This window comes from Schistocerca gregaria, chromosome 5, assembly GCF_023897955.1.
Source record: "Schistocerca gregaria isolate iqSchGreg1 chromosome 5, iqSchGreg1.2, whole genome shotgun sequence".
NCBI classification, from domain to species: Eukaryota; Metazoa; Arthropoda; class Insecta; order Orthoptera; family Acrididae; genus Schistocerca; species Schistocerca gregaria.
In genome coordinates, this window is record NC_064924.1 from 499,812,816 (window position 1) to 499,836,451 (window position 23,636).

The 23,636-nt window shown below is 38.2% G+C and overlaps 1 protein-coding gene across 1 annotated transcript in view; it reads right to left on the bottom strand.

The window, feature by feature from the left end:
• The window catches only part of LOC126272873 (putative phosphoenolpyruvate synthase), a 329,859-nt gene that overhangs the window by 26,074 nt on the left and 280,149 nt on the right, over positions 1-23,636 (bottom strand). The window contains exon 26 of the mRNA XM_049976096.1: positions 7,418-7,646. Within this exon, the coding sequence (XP_049832053.1) occupies positions 7,418-7,646 (229 nt within the window). The remainder of the gene's footprint in view (positions 1-7,417; positions 7,647-23,636) is intronic.

Sequence of the window (23,636 nt, forward strand, 5' to 3'; positions counted from 1 at the left end):
AGTTAGTGCCACAGATCATTAAATCTAGTAAATCTTTGTAGTTAATTGAGTTTTCAACTGCAATCATCAGTTAGACATTTTGATGAAACAAACAAACATATACAGAGTGTGTTCCTGAGCTGGCCAAAATACACCACTTAAGCCAAAGGTCACAAAATTCTGACCTTCCAATTTTGTGTTCAGGATGAGCATTTTTGAAAGCTACATAATATTTATTTAAATTTGACAGCACTAGTCATTTGTACTTTGCTACATTAACTCCATTTATAACAACCCTGTGTGCTGTCTTTCCAACCTGGGAACATTCTACTATTTTCATCATCGTCTAAAAACCTGCTTGATGTTTTCAATTGTTTCTTCCCTTATACCTACCCCTTTCTTATGTCCTAAGACTGGTGGAATGCCCTGCCTTCCACTAATTTTTCAGTCGGTCTAACAAAATGATCAGAAATGTTGAATTCGTGAACTATTTTTTCTCTTGACCATGAGTCAGGGAGCAAACTTAAAATTTTAGCTTTTTCTTTTTTAGGTATCACTGAACACATTTTTTTTATTTTTTATTTCTTGATTAAGCTTAAATTTTCAGTGTGATGATTGTGGAGATAAGTTTTCTTCCTTTTTAGAAATACTGTTGGTATCTGCATTATTGAAGCATGATTCCAAGTCTTTTGTAATTTTGTGTGAAATTCATTGTACCATGTTTTCAGTCGCTACTTTTTCTGCTACTCAGGTTTCTTATTTTCGAAGCAGGAGATACTTCTAAATTAGAACAAGCAAAACCTAATTTGCTAATAGCTTCCTCATTGGGAATATAAATGTCACTAAGAATGCTACATGATTGTGGTTCTCGATTCACAATAAATGTTTTTGAGTAACAGTTTGGGCACAGAGAATTTCCAGGAATCACATTAAGTTTGATTGGGGAAGCCAATTTGCTCCTACTTAACATGGACAAATGTTCAAGTTTTATTTCTCTCAAGTCCACCCCCGGTAGCTGAGTGATCAGTGCAACAGACTGTTAATCCAAAGGGACCGGGTTTGATTCCCGGCTGGGTTGGATATTTTCTCTGCTCAGGGACTGGGTGTTGTGTTGTCCTAATCATCATCATTTCATCCCCATCGACGCGCACGGTTCAAAGTGGTGTCAAATTGAAAGACTTGCACCAGACGAACGATCTACCCAACGGGAGGCCCTTGTCACGATATTTCATTTCATTTTTTCATTTCTCTCAAGACTTTTTATGGACTTTGAGTGGATCAGAGCATTTTCTTTTTTTTTCAAAAATGTGATAGTACTTTAGAATATATTTTTCTCATGATACTTACAAAGTGATGATATGGAAGAACTTCCTCATAATTTAAACAAAGTTTGTCTATCTTTATCAAAGTATTTAACATTTATTAAGATATTTGAAACTGAGCCATAAACAATTTTGTGACACACTTCATTTACTACCTATGCAATGAGAACTGTTCATCCATGTTATTACATTCCAATTAGTCTTTCAGATTTATTTATTATAAAATTTTAGAATTTTTTAGTTAATTAAAATTTACACTCACAAAAAAGAACATAAAATATTCTACAGTCTTGGAGAAGTATATACACCCACACCAACTGAGGTTTCCAAACAGATTGTCTAAAACAGTTCCACATCCAGTAAATGTAGTGGGGCTGCAGACATCATGCACAGACTTGTCACTGACTACTGGGATCCTGTGAAGATTTGTTTTTCTGTCCACTGAGCTCCTGTACACAATTGTCTTGAAGACTAAATTCGTGCAGAAATTTCACATGTCCATAATTTTATTTTTATCATTTTGAACTTGTTATAGTGTGCTATTTAATTGAGAATAAACTAAGATGTAAATATTCATTTGTTTAACATAGAACTAAAGCAAAAGCTCCTACTGTTTAATATTTTATTACTAAAATAAATAGTACTAACTAAATATGGGATGGTAGTGTTAATTAAATGCAGGTTACAACTAAATTTTATAACAATGAAACAATAAACCATTTCAGTAGGCAAGAACCATAGGATCAGTTGTAACATAATGGAATTACTTCCTCATTTTCAAAAACTCAAATATCAGTGTTGAAATTTTTACAGTACTTTGCTGTTATATAGGTCTACAAAATGTGAAAAAAATCACATTTTTATATTCAGTCCTACCAGAGATAACTAGCTCTGACATTTACAAAAATTTAAAATATTTCAAATTTCAAAAATTTATAAAAAATTAAGGAAACATTTGTAAGTGTTCTTGCTCTATATAAAGCTAGTAATTTGATATCTAACTAGAGAAAAAATACACTCTGATAAATCAGTCCTTGGTTGTTATTTTTCGATGTAAAAAATGGATTTCCTACATTTTGCATACCAAACTTTGGAGGTAATTTTGACTGGTTATTTTTGAGTTTAGGGTAGTTTGGGTAATAAACAATGTTGTGTAAGAGACTTTTCTAAAAACAATCAGAATGCCAATTGCAATATTGTAACTGAACCCAGTGCAGAGATATTCAAATTAACGCTAATGTCTACAAATTGAAAAACTGTCATGTGCTTACAAATAAATATGGCCACTATTCAGTAAGTTAACAAGGAACAAATTTTTAAAAAAACCTATTTGAACTTCTCAATTATGGGGTAATCACAAATAAAAAACCAAAATATTTAAAAATGGTCAAGCGACACTCATTTGATCACTTGATATGGATTGACCCTTTTAGTTAACGTTTAAATTTTACTTGCTTGTAGTGCAGTTATTTCTATTTTTAAATACTTCCATTTTTAACTATAGTCAAAGGCATTTCCAGTGACTAATTATTGATGTTATTGTTTTAATGCACCCATTTAATTCACCTCTGACATATTACAGATTAGTTTCAAATGATTTCAATTGAAAATTATTTTACAGTTTACAGCTGTAGAACAATCCACAGAGAGAAGTGAGTAGTGGTCCATTGTCCTTCTAGTCCAGTCTTAGTAAATGCTGATAGTTCCACCATATTCATAGTAACAGATCAAAACACCAAACAGATTCAAACAAAACAAGAAATACATGATGTGGGCATGTTACCATATAGTATTTAAGGTACCTGTTATATGCAAATTGTACTACATGGAGTAAGTAAAGTTGAGGGCTTTTTCCACTGAAAATGCAAAAGATTATATTTGAATACACTACAGATATAATTTACAGGGTTATCAGTCATCATCACTTATGTTTTATTCTCTGTTTTCCAACAAAATATCTGTATATCCTTTAACAATGATTTATTCAACAGACATAGTGAATTACAGCAAGTGACACAATATTACTTTATTTTACTATGAAACATGACAGTTAAGTCCTGCTCACAACCCCATCAATGGTGTCATATCTAATCTTCTAGATCACAGAAGATGCAAAATGATTAAAAATTAAAAAGTTTGACTTCTTTAATAAAAATGTTAAACACTGTCAGGAAATTATAAAAAGCATTGTAATGTATCCAAAGCAGTTCACATCACATGAAGTTTTAATTTATTGCAACTTGCAGTTGCTTACGGAAAATAAACTAAAATATATGTCAAGAATATATGCTACGTATAAGCCATCTGAACATAACAGCTGAGCTGCTAATTGACAAAGAGAAGATGTTGTGGATTTTACTCTCAAAATACAATCCAGTTGAATATGGGAAAATGAGAATTTATGATATCTGAGATAGAAGCAACAAATTTTATTACAAGTAATGAAATATTTAAGGCCAAAAACATTTATCTAAATTGAGAAGCACTTATAGAAATACTGCTGCTCTCTTATTAGATTTTCATACATGTCTTAAACAAACTTAAGATATGCACCAAGGTTATAATGCATGTGTTAATCATTTTTTGGGTTCCTAATAGGAAGGATCTTTTTGTTGTCTGTCTGTCCATCTGTCTCTTGAACTGTCAAGAACCCTACTGCTCAGGAATATATAAGACATATCAAGTTGAAATTTATGTATGATCCCTTGGCATTACAAAAAATTTAAGTTTGTATGCCTATGCAATCAAAATATATGCCCTTTTATATCATACATTGTGATACTAAAAATTCACTCATTAAAACTTATAGGGAACTTTCCACAGACCTAGAACCATGAAATTTTGAGAGTAGAAAGGTTTCACAATACAAGTAAAGCGAAAACTCTGAAATTTGTGAATTTGTAATTACTTTTTACAGGTCATGTACAGAATGTATGACATGGCAGCTTGTTCTAAGCTTTGGTACCATGTTGAACTACACAAAATAGAGGTACAGTAGACATTAAGTAAAAGTGAAATTCCACTGTGCTAACATGCAATGGTTTAATTCCTTTAAAAAAACTGTTACCAATTGTAGAAGGTGTACAGTAATACGCAAATGACCGCAAATGGTGTAACGGGTTGGATAATCTGTTGGAGGTGCAAAAATTAGTATCCAGATACTTACCAATAAGACAGAGAATAACTCTGTAAATATAGTTCCTGTTTGTGCTCTTCATGAACAGACAAAATGGATAGAGATAAATGTTGATTTGATATTTCTAGCTCTTTGATCAGAATACCATACTGACAGCTAAAAAACAAATTAGGAAAAATATACTGATATGTGATACCAAAACAGGTTTGTGACTGGATCAAAAAGCCATTATAAACAGAAATCAACACTACACTGGAAATAATATCTAGTTATCTTTAAAGGAAGTGTAAGAGTTAATAAGATACCAGGAAGTAGTGCTGTACAGAGACCTTCACAAAATGGAAAAATCTAATAGCATTTAGTTACAGGATTTATGAGCCACAACTAGAGTCAGTCACATGTTACATATGAAGTAGAGTGGTCTCTTGAACTGAGTTGTAGGTAAAGCAAATGCTAGAAAACAGTTCAAGTTTGTAGACCATATCTGGTTAGACTAAAGGTAGAGATAGTCTCTTGCATAGATGGGGTATACACAAAGAAGTGTGGCACAAATAGCCATAGGTTCTTAACTGATGAGAGAGCATAACAGATTTGCTGAAAAATAATACTGGCAGGCACTCAAATAAATTTGTTGTATAACTTCTCACATTATGAGCAGTATGACCAATATAAAAATTAATCAAAGAATGAGAGGTTTAGCTGAGTGATGTGTGGCTAGCAATTTGCAATGTAGTGGCCAAGCCAGGTCAGTAGGTGTGAGCTGTAGAGTGCTCCAAATCACTATAGATAACAGAGTGAGGGAATGGGATAGATATCTAATGAGCTGGTCAACACAAGCCACCTGGAAATTCCACAGTGGCATGGCTAAACTGAGTCACCACATGGTTATGGACACTAAGCAGATGGTAAGATTCTGATTGTTTTAAAATTAAACATTCATCCCAAACACAAAAATCACTTCCAGACAAGCTACAAAAAATCTGAAGACAGTGTTGAAATTGCAATAAAAAGAAGAATTCAGTAAAATTACTACCATATTCATACACCAAATGTTGTGTAAATTATTGACATTTATGTGTAAAATTTCTTGTGACAACATTAACATAAACACAGTACATGTCCATACATCACACAGATGGAAATATCATGATGCCAGCCACAAAATGACTACACTTATGTAATATGTTAACACCAGCTTATAAATGTTACAAAGACATTGTTTAATAATAGTAAACATTGTGCCAAACCAAAGATTTCTCGACAGATGCATAAAAGATTAGTGTTAACATGAACAGTTTGTCCTGTTATCCCAATTTGTTTACATGCATTTAACAGAAAATTTTGGTAATCTTAATTCTGTAAGATGATAATTTGACTACAACTGTTCTGCATGACCATTATGAATAGACATGAACTTAATTAGGTTGCTGCAGTTCTTATTTATAGTGTACAATATTTAATTAAAAACATGATGTTTGCTATGTCTAAAATTAAACACTGTAGTATCAGGATGAATATGCATTGGAAATGTATATCCTACATTTTCAAATGAATACATGTTAAATGATTTATGAGTGTATTCCAATGGTGGTCTAGAATGTAAAAGCTTACATTACTACAGTAGCAGTCACAAGACCGAGTTTTCAAACAAGTGAGGAGTGAGAGGCTCATGTTCTTTTTTTTTTTTTGACATTCACTTCTGGCTGGGTAAGGTTTAAGGTTATCAGTTATGCTGAGTGGCCAGACAGCCACATGTGTTCAGGTGTGTTCAATGTTAGGAATATTTCAATGTGCACTGATTCACGGCTTAGGCATTTTTCCAGTGTAACACTTTGGGACACAGAAAATATTTGAACACTTTGTGCTAGTATAGATATCAGTGTTTGAACTTTGCTGTGGTGAATTGGTTACTGCATATAGATGTTGATGAATTTATTGGGTATTAGGAGTTTATTTAGTGTAGTTGAGTTTGGTGCACTGCACAAAGCTTTTGGCTTACGTTAGCCACTGCCTGCAAATGCTGTGTTTGCTCTGCTAGGCCAGTTATTTCTGATCTTCACACACTGTATCAATGTATGGATTTATATTTCGAGTTGTAAAGTCTCTCTGTAAAACAGTAGTAGATATAATAAGTGTGTTTTTGCATCAACAAAAAAATGATAATTTCTGACCTTTGTTATAATTGTGCACTTATGTATGTTAACTAAACCATTGTATATGTGAACTAAAATCTATGACAATGTTCCAAAGCTGATTGTTATATGGGCAGCAAATAAACAAATATTTAATTCGTTTCACTACATGTAATATTAGCTTCTGTAAGGCCACCTTTCAAAGTAATTTGTGTTTAAATTTGAGTAAAGTGGTAAGGGTCATTTCAGTGCAGCAACTATGTATATTCTTCAACTCTCTACACATTAATCCTTTATGCATCATGATGTTGTAATTACAGCTAGAAAATATAGAGGCATTGGAGACACAGTTCATACACATATTTTGTGTTGTTATACTGTAAGCAAGAAACTGAGGGAATGAAATAATTAGGGCAGACAGACATTTTAGTAAGAACATCAGAATGCAATGAAGTACGAATGCACTAGAAGAAATAAGGTATTTTTTCAACATAATAAAGGTTGTACCATTGTAGCACTTTAGGGGAACAAACAATGTTGTTGTGAAATCCTTACATATTCTCTCTAGAGTTCAGATACAAACCCTTTTCATTAATATGATCTTTTGTGAGGCCTCAACAGGGCTCTTCATAAAAGATATCTTTCAAGTTCCAAAACTGTTTACTTGCTGTATCAGATATCTTGGAGATTTTGGTAAAGTTGAATTAAGGTAATTAAATTCACTGTTTTGTAATGAATTTACTCCCAGACTTTTTGAATTTTATGTAAACAAAAAAACTGATCATCATATTTTATATGAACTATGCATTTTCTACAACAATGACAGTTTCATCAAATCATAGACATACCATGAGATATCAGACCACCTATTTCAGTGACAACTCCAGCAAGTAGAGGGAAGTAAGGTGTCCATCCAATATCAGTGCACTGTGTTATCAGGATATCACCTGGTTGCAGCTGAGATATCTGATTCAAATGTGGCACAACACAGGCCCGGCCACATGCATTTCCTTGTGTCACAGGAGTTCCTTGCACTGTCTCAGCATCACTCAGTTGATGTTCGAAGTCATGTTGATTCTTAAAATCCATGGAAAAAGTATTATTATTATTATTATCATCATCATCACTCCTCCTCCTCCTACTACTACTACTACTGCTTATACTACACTGTTGTTTTTGTTACATACAGTTCAGCATGACATAGAATGTAACATCAACAGTAATTTATTTATTTATTTATTTATTTCTTGTTCTGGTAATCCGTGTTGTGACAATATCACAGAATTTGGAATGTGTCAGAAATCTATGGTAGCACAAGAAGACAAAGCAAAATGATTTCATATTACAGTAAACAGCAACTTGGGTTCTACTACAGAAAATCAATTATGTGAGATAAATAAATACTACAAAATAATAAGTGTTACAGAAAATAAATATTGCAAAATATGTATTTACAATAAAGAATAGTCAGGATTACAAATGAAGATTTGGGCATAAATCTGCAGTTAACAATACAAGAAATGCTAAACACTGTAGTTCTGGAACTCTTCTATCGTATAACATGATCCTTGTAATAGGAATTACCTTAAAGTTTTTTTTTCAAATAAGAGCCCATCTTCTACCAAACACTTAATTCTTGAAGGAAGTGCATTAAAAATCTTACAGCCATTGAAATGGACTTCTTCTGTACCATACTTAGATTTGCCCATTCATAGTGGCTATCATGTTTTCTTCTCACCTCTGATTCAAATGTGGCACAAGACAGGCCGGGCAACATGCATTTCCCAAGTGTCACAGGAGTTCCTTGGACTGTCATAACATTACTGAGTTGCTGTTTAAAAATAGATTTTTCTTTCCTTATGAAGCACATCAAAGAGAATATACATTGCACAGTGGATGTAAGGATTCAAAGTTTCTTAAAAAGATTCCTGCATGTGGCTCTAGGATGGACTCCACACATGATCCTTATGGCTCTTTCTTATGCACACAGTACTTTTTTAGCCAGTGGTTGATTTCCCCAAAACATAATTCCATATGCCATAATGGCAAGAAAATAACCATAATAGAGTGACTCCATGATTTACATACTTCTATAAGAAGAAATAATGCATAAGTTGCTGAACTCAATCTTTTGCATTGATCCAGTATGTGGTTTGACCAGTTCAGTTTGCTGTCAATATGCAAGCCTAGATATTTTGAGGTATCCACCCTGGTTGTCACCTACTCACCTATTTTTACTACTGTTTCTTCATCTTTGAATGTTGTTTGGAACTGAACATTGTTTGTTTTAGTGTAATTTAAAGAAAGGCCATTAATGTTAAGCCAGTTCACTGTTTCACTAATAATTAGGTATTGAGAAAATACAATAAATGAAGCAGAGCATTCAGAAACTTTGGGTATGCACACTGATAAGAAACTGGATTGATTTCTCATCCACATATGACACATAGATAAGTCTATTAAATTTCTACACAATATCAATTTTATTGACTATAGGATGCTTGTCATTCTTTTAAAAATTGCCTCTAAATTCAGGTGTGTCTTGTACTCAAAATTAACATAAAAATGTCCACTGTTTGATCTGAAATTCCCAGCAGTCTTAAAAAGTCCATATAGTCGATGCAACATGAAACTTATCTCTGCCTAACAGCATTGGATTTGTGGTCTCGATAGGTCACATTGACAGTGTAAAGCATGATCTTTGAACTCTTAACTGCTCTGACGAGCCACCACATCAATATTTCAGTCAGCGTTTGTACCTTGTACAGCGTACACGGGTATCTTTCTTTGTGCTGAAATACTGAAATGTATTTATGTATAGACATTTATGGGAACAGTTTGTTGCATACACAGTTATCCAATTCCCATTTCCCATATTGGTGACCCCAAAGTTTCTACGTCTTCTGCAACTTCCTCACCGGCTGTGTGGAATCAACAGGTTTTATGTTCGACGCCATGGCTGCCTCACCCAATGTTTTACATGAGGATTTGGAGGCTCAGCTACTACTCTCAGGCCACTCCAATCCCCTACCAATGGTTTCACCACTGGCAGACAGTGATTTGCAATCTACAACAATGTTAACCTCAAATTTTGCAGCTCTACAATGGCCAAGTGTTACGCCATTACCTCAATCAATGGACTCGGGTTTTGTTTCGCTGGACTGTGCATGCCAACATGTGAAAGGTGAAGTGGACAATTTCCAGAATCGCGCAATGATCGATCACTTGTGTAGTGTTCAAAGGGACCCAAATATGCACACATGCTTTGATCCTCTATGTGCCGCAACATCGGTTACAGTAGTGCTGTGTGCAATGCTGCCATTTGTGCAAAATGCACATGAAGTCAACTGCTGTCAAGCTATACCAGTTTTGCCTTACTCACAACTTAATAATGGACATTTTTATACATCAAGTTTGCCAGGCTCAACCACCAGAACTGTCGCCCAGTTTCTCAACCACATGGGTTTGAACACACCCAACAGCACTTCACCATCCAGGAACGTACCACAACAATGTGACCACCAGCAGGTTTCACCAGTGATTTATGGTCCTACCACATGGGGTGCACTCCAGATGTGCACAGAAAATTCTCGCTGTTGCCACACCAAGTCCCAAACCCCCTCCCCCCATGCCCTCCTCTCACTCACAGGGGGCCCCAATTCCGACCATACAGCCACTCGCTCCTTCCATAGTACGGTCTGTGCCTGCCGCGCCAGCCTTCCGTGTCATTTCCTAAGTGAACAATTTAAGTACTGTGCCTTTAACCTCTGGTCCAGTTTACGGGCTTACCTCATGTGCTGCTCATCCATTCATTCCCACAGTACCGAGTGTGCCTGCCGTGTCATACTTCTGTGACTGATCAGGGACATTGCAACCGGCCGTTGCTAGTAACACGCCCATGCCAGTAGTGCTGAGTTACAGAACAGCCTATCCTACCACAGGACATCAGGCCTCCCAAGATACACCGAAGCCTCCCTTGTTCTCCCCCCCCCCCCCCCTCCTCCCCCTGTCCATCTGCCAGAGCTTCCTCCTTTATATAAGGACAACCCCATTTCATGGTTCGCACTTGTGGAGCACCTTTTCGAATTACATCAAGTGACCGATGACATCTCCATGACCACACAGATTAATTTGTAACTTCCTACTTTCAACACCAACAGTGCCAAAATACGAGTTCACCAAGAAGACAATATTGGACCGACTCGCCTGCTCGCCACAGGAATTAATAATCAAGATCCTGCACGAGGAACACCTGGGGGACCGCACTTTGTCACAACTCTGACGCCGCCTTCGACTACTTGAGAGTGAACACATGATGCCAGATGTTACCCTGTGCACGGTATGGTCTGCCTAATTTGAGTCTATCGGCTCTTGCCTTCGCATCGCAGGTCAGCTGTATGCACTACTGCAACAAAAACAATCAGCACACCTCTCACCGATGGTTGGCACTATGCCACCTGTTTACCACCTGTCTGTTGGCAGAGGCAGGGCTCGTTCTGCCTCCACACTATCTACACCACTGGGCAGTACTCGTTTGCTCTCTCCCCTTTCCAAGCACTCAAGAATCGCACATGCACCATATGTCCCAGATTACATTCCGGAACAGATCAACAAGGACAAACCTCCTCCACTGCCACAATCACTGCCATCGTCACATACAACACATCCGTACTGTTGATACCACAAGATTTTCGGGGATGGGGCCAAGAAATGCAGATTACCTTGCCAGCACCCAAACACTGTCCGCAGGATCTGAAAGACGCTGAGTCCTGTGGGGAACTTCACAGGCATCCTCAAACATTGCACTCCGTCCACTTGTCTTCTCGGCCGAGCAGTCATTCATACGTGACTGACATTTCGTCACGGCTTGTTTTCCTAGTTGATGCAGGTGCTGAAATGTCTATCAAACCTACATTGTTGGCTCCTTCCGTTTTTTCACCAACGAAGTCGCTTCTACGTGCTGTTATCGAATCAACATTACAAACTGTCGGCTCTGCTAAAGTTATGGTGTCTCCATCTCCTTCTCTACATTTCCCATGGACTTTTTACATCACTGACATTGATGAATCAATTCTCAGTATGGATTTCTTGTCCCATTACAAACTCTCCCCCAAGGTTGAGTCCAAGGTTGAGTGCTACACCATCCTTCTGACACCCAGATACCATGCTCAGGCACTTATGCTCGTTGCTCTGTTTCCATCGCAATATGTGATTTGGTTCGCGAGTGCTCCACCCTCGCAGACAAAATTGTGACATGCATCACTAATCTACTGTCAGAGTGCAATGCACTGGCGCAACTCTGTCGGAAAAATGAAGAGTTGAAACAATGCATTGCTCACACTATTGGCGAGCTCACTGCGGCTTGTACCTCACTGCTGCAACTGCAATCCACAGTTCCTTCACCTGATCGACCTTCATCAGCAGACACCAGCATGGACATTCCTCAGGTTAGTTCAAAAACATTCATTGCATGTGATGATTTGCGTTCAGTGATCTCTGCACCTGCCACACGGCTGCTACGTGCAGTGCCATATGTTTCGAAAAGTGCTTCTAATGACAGCCGCACGTGCAATGCGAACATGCCCACAGCACAGATAGCCACCCCACATGTTGGTCAACATTCCCCCTCTCTAGCATGCCAACTATGTGATTCAGCAGCCATCGCCATTCTCCACACGACGCCAACGCCTCTCTTGCCCGCACCAGTTACTCAAGGCAAAGCTTGCAACAGACAGTCGCTGCATGCCCCGATCTGCTCTGTGATGTGTGCACAGCCTACCTCTACAAACAAACACGTGCCGCACTCACATAATAGACATGTGACTTTCATGCTGCCTTTTCTCACTTGCACTAACAGCTTTGCCTCATTGCACACTACTCATCCCAAAACTTCATGTCAGGATGTTACTCAACCTCGTGTGCAGTTCTCAGTCTCTTCCATCACTGACAGAATGACACACAAGATAATTACCACTGCTGGCTCTCCTATAAGGCACAAGGTTAGATGCCCCAACCCCATTAAGTTGCACACGGCCCGGAAGCAAATTAGCGAACTTCTGGAGGCAGGCATTCAACAGCCATCTTATAGTAATTGGTCTTCACCGATTCACCTCGTCACTAAATACAATGGTTCTTTTTGAATGTGTGGTGATTACAGATGCTTAAACTCTCATACCATCACGGACAATTACCCAATGCTGAACATAAATGATTTCACCCATATGTTATCGGGAGCCACAATCTTCAGTGTGATTGACTGCATACATGCCTATCACCAGATACCCGTAGCACCTAAAGACGTTCTAAAGACTGCTAGCATCATGCTGCTTGGTTTATTCCAATACAACTTCATGCCATTCGGTATAAAGAATGCGGCACAGATGTGGCAACGTTTCATTGACTCAATCTTATGAGAGTTCGAGTTCTGCTTTACATTGCTGGTGACATCTTCATTTTCAGCAAGTTGACTGAAGACCACGAAGTTCCTTTATCCCAGGTCCTCCAGACCTTGAACTCCAAAGGTGTCAAGGTCAACAAAGATAAATTCCAATTGCGCCAAACTTCTGTGACATTTTTTGGTTACACCGTCTCCTCAGGCAGAATACAGCCTCCCAAATACCACGTGCAGGCTGTCACGTCATTCCCACCGCTAGCTATGTACAGAACTTCAACGTTTCATGGGTACTATAAATTACTACTGCCAACATCTACCTTCTGCTGCCGCCATGCAGGCCCCACTGACAGACTTTCTGTCCGGCAAACAAACTTTGGGCCTTAGACCAGTCCGTTGGACTGAACCTATGCTACATGCCTTCAGGGCTCTAAAGACAGTGTTAGCTCACTCCGTTGTATTTGCCCACCCTGATCCATCTGCCGAGTTGTTCATCACTATGGGCGCTAGCGACATCACGTTCGGGGCAGTATTACAGCAATGAAAAGGCGACATGGTTTCAACCCTTCATTTGTTCTTGAACAAACTGTCTACGGCACAGAAGAAGTATTCCACTTTTGATAGAAAACTTCTGGCAATCTATGAAGCCATCAAACACTTTCACTCTGACATTGAGGGCCATTATTTCTTAATCCTTACTGACCACAAACCACTGGTGGATGCCTTCTGCAAACCCCCTGAAAACAAAGCCCCTTAGCGTTTCCACCACTTACACCTGGTCTCTTGAATTTACTATAGACGTACACTACATCAAAAGCATGGAAAACATCCCCACATCATTGATTTATCTGACCTCGACGCTCTCCAGGCCTCTGATGAGAAATCACAAGCTCTCCTCTTGGATCCTCAGACATCGCTTGTGTTTACCAAAGCCAAGTTCCCCAGAATTTGAGATGAAGTGTGGTGTGACTCTTCTACCGACACACTGCGGCCGTTGATCCCTTCCATGTTGCGCCAACAAGCCTTCAACGGCTCGCATAACCTCGCCCACCCTAGCATTCGTGCCACCACACACCATGTCACCAAGCATTTTGTTTGGAAAACTGTGAAGCATGACTGTCAAATCTGGACACGCAGATGCATTTCCTGACAACGCAACAAAATTGGATGCCACTCCTCTCCCCCCCTTGGCAAGTTTGACATTCCGCAAGGACGTTTTCGTCATGTACATATCGATCTTATCGGCCCTCTGACACCGTCTGAGGACCACAGATATATCCTTTCCACAATCGACATTTAGTTGCCCATCCACCATCACCACTGACCAGGGTCGACAGTTTGAGTCTGCACTCTGGTCTGAGACACTTCCTTGGGTGTTACTTGGCCTTCGTTCGACCTTTAAACCTGACTTACAGGGAACCATCTCTGAATTCGTTTTCAGCGAGAATCTGTTTCTACCAGGGGAACTTATCCTGCCTCAAGCACCCGAGGATTTCCTCACCTCCCCAGACTTTATTAGTAGAATGCGCACCCACTTTAGACACGCTTGACTACACCCGCCTGTCAGTCATTCCCCGCCGGACACTTACGTGCCAACCGTACTCAACACATGCTTCCACGTTATGCTCAGGGATGATTCCGTTAGACAATCGCTGCAACCCCTTACCTCGTCCCCTTTGAAGTACTCCGGAGGGGCGAGACGACGTTTGACATTATGGTTAAATATAATTAAGGCTGGCAGCCATGCATTTTCTGCAAGGTCTCCATGATATTAACTTCCAACAAGGTAACTCAGCATGGCTCATTACAGGTATGCCATAGCCATCATGTTCTCTACATCTCTCACCCACTGAACACATCTGGTCATGGGTTGCTGAGAGACTAACATGCCACCACTCATGAACCATTACAATTGGTGAATTCTGCCATAAAATTGAAGCTGCATGGAACAGTGTACCATTCTGTCACCCCTCAGTTTGACATGATGCTCAGCTGGGTTAGAGTCATTATTTGTGTCTGCAGTGGAACCTCTTTTTGCTAAAATTCATACCCTGTATAAACAATGACCTAGACATTTAATCATGTGTTCTTTCTACTATACTGTATACACACAATAAGTAAAATTATGAAACTTCCTGGCAGAGTAAAACTGTGTGCTGGATCGAGGCTCTACCGACCGAGCTATCCAAGCAGGACTCACAACCCTTCTTCACAGATTCAATTCTGCCAGTACCTCATCTACTACCTTCCAAACTTCACAGAAGCTCTTCTGAAAATCTTGCAGAACTAGCACTCCTGGAAGAAAGGATATTGTGGACACATGGCTTAGCAACAGCCTGGGGGATGTTTCCAGAATGAAATTTTCACCCTGCAGTGGAGTGTGCACAGATATGAAACAAGTAAAATTTAATTATTTCCTGTCTTCCTGGTGACACATTTTAATAGCCATAAATGTGAATAACGTCAGCCAAAAGTAAATACAAATAAGCTGCTAATGAGGAAAATTTCCAAAACTGTTAATGCAAAATGTACTGTTGTTTCATATACCCAACGTAACAGATTGCATCAGAGGGCTGAAAAATTCAGCAAACACAAAAGCAAAGAATGGTAAAACTACAAAAGAGTGATAATGTGCACTGCAAATTTGGAGAAAATATTCAGAGAACTAAATATATAAATTATCTTCTCATTGCGTATAGTATATCTGAAATAATAACCTATACAAAAATTAACAGTGCTGTGTTGTTGTACAACAACATATATAAATCAGCTTCATTTTAAATAACAGACTTGCAAGTGCTTAAAAGACTTCACTAATCAGGGAATATTGAAATGTACATAAAATCCAAATAGTATTAAAAAGACATTAGAACTCACCATAGAATTTAAAAAAAATTAGTTTATAAATAAAAGTAACCATTCATGTATTTCTGTTTCTGAAAGAAAATATGTCTGCTGTTTTGTCTTCTTTCCTGTTCCAAGTACCTATGAATAATAACATCTTATTGAGAGAAAATATGAAGAGGATGAGTGGTGATAAGGATGAAGATGATGATGGACAAATGGTTTGAGAACATGTTGGGTTTATGGTGCTTTGTGTTAATACACGTTTCCTTCAAAACATGACCTCACATTATCAAAATTTGGTTTCAGTGTTTATGACCTATGCATTACCTGTAAAACTACATCCAAAATAGATGTTTGAACAACTTGGATATTAGAAAAGCATATGAAAGCACAAATTATGAAGGATAAATATTTCTGTGTGTTGTGAATGCTATCATTTTTCTTTGACAAATGCAATCATTTTTCTTCTACACATAGCACATATACCAACAGATTTTTGCTTCAGATTCATACAATCAGTATTCCTGATTAAGGACTTTTGAATAACCTTTCTGGTCAGGTCCTCCTCCCCCTCTCCCAGTCTGATTATAGGCCAATGTCAGGTTGTCGGTTCTGTTACCTTCCATACAAAGACTGGTTTGATGCAGCTCTCAATGCTTGACATCCTACAGAAGTCTCTTCATCTCTGCAAAACCACTGCGCCCTACGTCTATTTAAACCTGCTTTCTGTATTCAAGTCTTGTTCTCTCAATACAATTTTTACCCTCTACACTTTCTCCTACTTCCTAACTGAAAATTTCTTGATGCTTCAAGATGTATCCATTCAACCATTCGTTCTTTTAGTCAAGTTCTGCACTTAATTTCTTTTTTTCATCCAATTCAATTCAATATCTTTTCATTTAGTGCTCTACCTATCCACCTACTTCTCAGCATTCTTATGTAGTACCACATTTCAAAAGCTTCTATTTTCTTCTTGTATTAACTGCTAACCAACCACATTTCACTTCCATACAAAGCCACACTCCAAAACTTCAGAAAAGTCTTTGAAACACTTAACTGATATTTGATGTTAACAAATTCCTCTTACAGAAATGATTTTTATGCTACTACCAGTTTACATTTTATATCCTCACTACTGTCACCACCATCAGTTATTTTGCTGCCCAAGTGGTGAAACTCGTCTACTACTTTTAGTGCCTCATCTTCTATTCTACTTCTCTTAGTATCATCTGATTTAATTTGAATATGCTTTATTACTCCTGTTTTATTATTGTTGATCTTCATATAATCTCTTTTGAAGACACTGTTCATTCTATTCAACTGCCCTTGAAAGTTTTTTTGCCATAGCTGACAGCATTACAATTTCAATCAAAAATCTTAAGTCCCTACTTATTCTGCCTGAATCATTATTTCCTTTGTAAAATTCTCCTTTGTTTTCTTCACAGTCTGCTCAATGTACAGTTTGGATAACATCAAGGATAGCCTACAACCTTTCATTCTCCACTCACAACCATTACTTCCCTTTCATGTCCTCTATAACTTCAGTAAAGTTTCTGTACAAGTTGTAAAAAACATTTTGCTCCCTGTATTTTACCTCACTATCTTCAAACCCTCAAATAGTGTAACCCAGTAAGTGTTACAAATGTAGGCTTGCCTTTCTTCAACATAACCTGCATTATAAGTCTTTGTGTCACTATTGCCTCTCATATTCCTATATTTCTCAAGAATCCAAACTGATCTTCCCTGAGGTCAGCTTCCACCAGTTTTTCCATTCTTTTGCAAATAATTTGTGCCAGTATTTTTCAACCATGACTTATCAAAATAATGGTTCAGTAATATTCACACATGTGAGGACTTTCCATCTTTGGAATTGGAATTATTACATTCTTCCTGAAATCTGTCTCATATATCTTGCACACCAGATGGAATAATTGTTCACCTCCTTAGCTGAGTAATCAGCACAGATGGCTACAATGTGGAGGATTTGATTCCCAGTACTGAGAAGGATTTTCCCTTGGTGAGAGGATGAGTACAGGGTGCACTCTGCCTTATGATGCCAATTGGGGAGCTACTTGACTGAGTAGTAGCAGCTCCGTGCCCTAGAAAGTCCACAAAATGGGCAAGAGAGCAGTGTGCTGATCACATCTGCCTGATACCACCAGGCAGAAGTAACTGGTTAATATCCCTTGGACCTTCACAGTCTAGTGAAGATTTCAATAGATGAAATAATTTTATCATCAACATGTTACTGTAGAGCAAATTGAAGCATGGTGGTCTTTCAATTTTTATCAAAGAAACAGGTAATTTAGAATCTGAAGTGATAGATGAAAGTTTTCTATGTATAAAGCAGTTTTTCAAGTCTCAGAAATAATGATACTAATTCAAGAACTAATATTTATATCAGTGTACCACTCCCCAAGTAGTAACACACAATTATTTGTAGAAAACCCCAAAAAATTGATATCAAATCTCTTAAAATATAAAAATGTATGGTTATGATATTTGGTTATATTAACATAAATATTGGGTATAAGACCAAACACATGAAGCATCTATTAGACATATTAAGATCGTCAAACTTCTACTGTCTAAATGTCAAACCCACCAGGCTCAGGGATTGATTAAATAATACAATAATCAACTTTCAGCTAAATAAAACTGAATTTGATACTGTAAACCTCGAGGTATCATATAATGCAGGGCTGTGGCTTAGGCAGTTCCAAACAACAAAACAGTTACCGACATCTACATCTACATTCATACTCTGCAAGCCACCCAACGGTGTGTGGCGGAGGGCACTTTATGTGCCACTGTCATTACCTCCCTTTTCTGTTCCAGTCGCGTATGGTTCGCGGGAAGAACGACTGTCTGAAAGCCTCCGTGCGTCCTCGAATCTCTCTAATTTTACATTCGTGATCTCCATGGGAGGTATAAGTAGGGGGAAGCAGTATATTCCATACCTCATCCAGAAACGCACCCTCTCGAAACCTGGCGAGCAAGCTACACCGCGATGCGAGCACCTCTCTTGCAGAGTCTGCCACTTGAGTTTGCTAAACATCTCCGTAACGCTATCACGGTTACCAAATAACCCTGTGATGAAACATGCTGCTCTTCTTTGGATCTTCTCTATCTCCTCCGTCAACCCGATCTGGTACGGATCCCACACTGATGAGCAATACTCAAGTATAGGTCGAACGAGTGTTTTGTAAGCCACCTCGTTTGTTGATGGACTACTTTTTCTAAGGACTCTCCCAATGAATCTCAACCTTGTGCCCACCTTACCAACAATTAATTTTATATGATCATTCCATTTCAAATCGTTCCACACGCATACTCCCAGATATTTAACAGAAGTAACTGCTACCAGTGTTTGTTCCGCTATCATATAATCATACAATAAAGAATCCTTCTTTCTATGTATTCGCAATACATTACATTGCAAACAGATAGTACTTCAACAGAACTAGGAAGAGTACTCAGGTCAATAAACGAACATAAATTGAATCAGTTAAAAACCAATCTGTTAATCATTCAACCCAGAAATTTTTAGAATTGTTGTAGAAAAACTTGACAGATGATATCCCAAATACCACAGAAAACACCCAAAGCAGAACTGGAGTAATAAACCTCAAGAACTGAGAAACTAGAATATACCACACCTGTGCAAACTTAGGGAAGATATGATGGTGCACTATGACAAATTGTAACAGAATGAAGTCAAGAAGAAAGCTTACACAGCAGGAAGAAGGATGTATAGATCAGAACTTAGAGCAGCCAACAGGAAAGCCAATGACAATTACATACTCAGTTTTACAATTAAATGAAAAGTAGCATGCAAAGTTATCAAATCAGATAAGCTCTGAAAATAAACACAACAACATTCCAATTCAACCAAACACATTAAATGGACATGTTAGAAATTCTGGCTCAAATAAAAATCTCACTGAAGATGCAAATAAAACTGCTAGTTTTGCTTCCAGCTCTAGATGGTAAGCAACATGGCAACTTCTGCTGGACTCCTGTATCCTACAGGTAGGTTAGTGAAGCAATTGCCAAACTTAGCAGCTCAAAAGCAGAAGACTTATATGGACTTTCAAATCACGTAATAAAAGGTATAAAGAAAGAAATTCTGTTGCTGCTAACCAAAATCATAAACCAAATGCTACATGAAGGACTCTTCTCAGACTGCCTAAAAATTACTGTTGTAACACCTATCCATAAGGGAGGTGACAAAGCATCCCCTGATAACCGTCATCTCATTTCACCCATACCAATCATATAAAAAATGATAGAACATTGTACTAACAGATTAACCAGCAATTCGAAAAAAATAATCTACTTAGCACCTCACAATATGGTTTCAGACCTCGTCTTTCCACTATCAAAGCAGTTGGGACTATCATCACAAAAATATGTGATACTTTTGAGACTAAGAAAGCAACCTGTGAAACTCTTCTAGATTTGAGGAAAGCTTTTGAAACTGTCCCACATAGTAAACTTATAAAAAAGAGCTCCAATACTATGGAGTAGGAGAGGATGCTCTTCAGCTTATTGAACCATACCTCAGCAACAGAAAGCAAATGGTAACTATAAACAACTGAAGGCCAGACTCGTTACCTGTTACAAAAGGTGTTCCACAGGCTCAGTATTGGGTCCATTCCTGTGCATCGTACGCACATCAAAAAAAGTTTTGCAACACCTTGGTTCCGAGAATTCTGGAACCTGTACAGAAAATTGGAATAGAGATTGCTGTACACACCAGTACCTCTAATATCCACTAACATGTCCTCTTGCATTGATGAATGCCTGTAGTCATCATTGCCTACTATCCAGAAGTTCATCAAGGCACTGTTGGTCCAGATTGTCCCACTCCTCAATGGCAATGCAGCGTAGATCACTCAGAGTGGTTGATGGGTCACATTGTTCATAAATAGCCCTTTGCAATCTATCCCAGGTTTGCTCGATAGGGTTCATGTCTGGAGAACATGCTGGTCACTCTAGGCCAGCGATGTCATTATGCTGAAAGAAGACATTCACAAGATATGCATGATGGGGCCATGAATTGATGTCCATGAAGACAAATGCCTCTCCAATATGCTGCCAATATGGTTGCATTATTGTTCAGAGGATAGAACTCACGTACCATACAGCCACTACAGTGTCTTCCATGACCACCAGCAGCATATGGTGGTCCCACATAATGGCACCCAAAACCAGCAGGTACCTCTACCTTGCTGCAGCTGCTGGACAGTGTGTCTAAGGCATTCAGCCTGACTGGGTTGCCTCTAAACACATCTCCAACAATTGGCTGAAGGCATATGCAACATTCATCAGTGAAGAGAACATGATGCCAATCCTGAGTGGTCCATTCTACATGTTGTTGGGCCCATCTGTACCACGCTGCATGGTGTTGTGGTTGCAAAGGTGGACCTCACCATCGACTTCGAGAGTGAAGTCATGCATCGTGCAGCCTATTGCACACAGTTTGAGTCATAAGACAATGTCCTGTGGTGGCACAAAAAGCATTATTCAACACTGTGGTGTTGCTTTCAGGGTTACTATGAGCCATAATCTGTAACTAGTGGTCATCCACTGCAGTAGTAGCCATTCGGTGGCCTGAACGAGGCATGTTGTCGACAATTCCTGTCTCTCTGTATCTCATTCATGTCTGAATAACATCATTTATGTTCCCTCCAAGATGCCTGGACACTTTCCTTGTTGAGAACCCTTCCTGGCACACAGTAACAATGCAGACATGATTGAACTACGGTATTGACCACTTAGGCATGATTGAACTACAGGCAACACGAGCAGTGTACGTCCTTGCTGGTGGAAGGACTGAGACTGATCAGCTGTCGGACCCCCTCCGTCTAATAGGTGCTGCTCATGCATGGTTGTTTACATCTTTGGGTGGGCTGAGTGCCATCTCTGAACAGACAAAGGGACTGTATCTGTGATACAATATCCACAGTCAAGTCTATCTTCAGGAGTTCTGGGAACTGGGGTGATGCAAAACGTTTTTAGATGTGTGTATATACAAACAACTTACCCTCATTTTTACCTTGTACACAGATGATACAACTCTAATCACACAAGTTGATGAACCAGAGGAGCTGTGATGTAATGTAAATGTATCAATGGATTGATGCACTAACTGATTCCAGGAAAATTATTTAAAAATTAATAAAAATAAATCTGAAGATATTGTTTTCAATTTAAGTGTCTTCAATGAAGATCAAAAGTAATCAATCTGTTAGGTTTTCACATAGTTCAGAAACTCAGTTGGGTGAGTCATGCAGAAAAAAATGTGCTCAAAGCTTTCTTGAGTGATTTGTCTGCTGTACAAACTGAGGATTATGCAAGCAAAACCATAGCAGTTTACGCATATTTTCCATTTTTCCACTCCCACTGTGCCTATGAACTCTTCTATGGGATAATTACCCCAGCTCAAAAACTGTATTCAGGTGGCAAAAAAGGCTATAAGACATATAGTAGCAATGACATCAAGAGAATCCGGTAAAGTTCACTTCAAGGAGCTCGATACTGTGAAAGTTCCAAGCCTCTGTATGTATAGCTGCCTTCTCGGTGTTAAAGAGAATTTAAATAATTTTAACCTTAAGATGTCTCTACATAATCACAAAAACAGAACTGGACAATGAACTAATATACCCTACAGGAAGGTTTGCTACAGCCACAAATATCTAGGCCCCAGAGTTTTCAATAGACTCCCAAAAGCTGCCCATTTTGTTTCCTGCAATATATTTAAGAATGTTCTAGCAGAGTGGTTTAAGAAGGAAGCATAATACTCCATAAAAAAGTATGAGGAATCAGATTTAAGTGACATAACTTTCCAGCTACTATTGTACTAAGTTATAATAAATTACTGGTTGAAAGTTTCCTACATATATAATTTTCACATTATATGTAGCAATGTGTCACTGATGTACATATCAAGAAATTTTTATCTTTTTATATAACTTAGCTTTATATGTAAATAATTACACCACTAACATCTAAAATGTTCAAAGGTGAATAAATTCAAATTAAAATATCATGGCTGTCATACCAAGTACTCAAAATGCTGACCTGGAGCATTGCTTTTTGCTACAAAGTGATTGTGGAGAAACAATACTACATGCTGAATTTCATACGGAATTAATGGCAGCACACACTCATGTTATAAGGCATTTCACTGATTGCCTTATGTCCAGTGGGATGTCTTTGAATAATTGCAGCAGCGTATCTTAGGAACTTGAGCTACTTGAATTTACTTACATTCCCATCAATAAAACAGGGAAGAATGATGAGGGCCTTGAAAAACATGTACCAAATGTTGATAGACTAAGAGCATTGTGTTTACCCATTTCTTTGAGCAAGTGTAGATTTTCACTTGATGATTAGTGCATATTATGAAGATCGACTTGTCCATTGTTTGTAAACACTACTTCTTCCTTGAACAAAATTTTGCATAGATATGTTGCATCAAATTGCACTTTCCACAGATAACATTCAGAGAACAGTAACCAATTTTGGAAGTCATTAGTACAAAGCTGTAGATGCAACAAAATGTGAAGAGAATGAAATGCAATGAAATTTAATGTTCACAGAACATTCATTTAATTGATACCTCTCATACTTCTGAGATGCCTATTGGTGACATTTGCATTATGGGTTACTGCTGCTAAAATGTTAAGTTTCATTTCTTTCATCAAATGCTCTTCTTTTTTGTTGTTTACAAAGAGAGATCAAGAATGCTTTGGCATGATCTGGATACTCTTCAGCATACAGCTGCACCACTGCTCTAGTAGTTTGACAACATTTGGCATAAA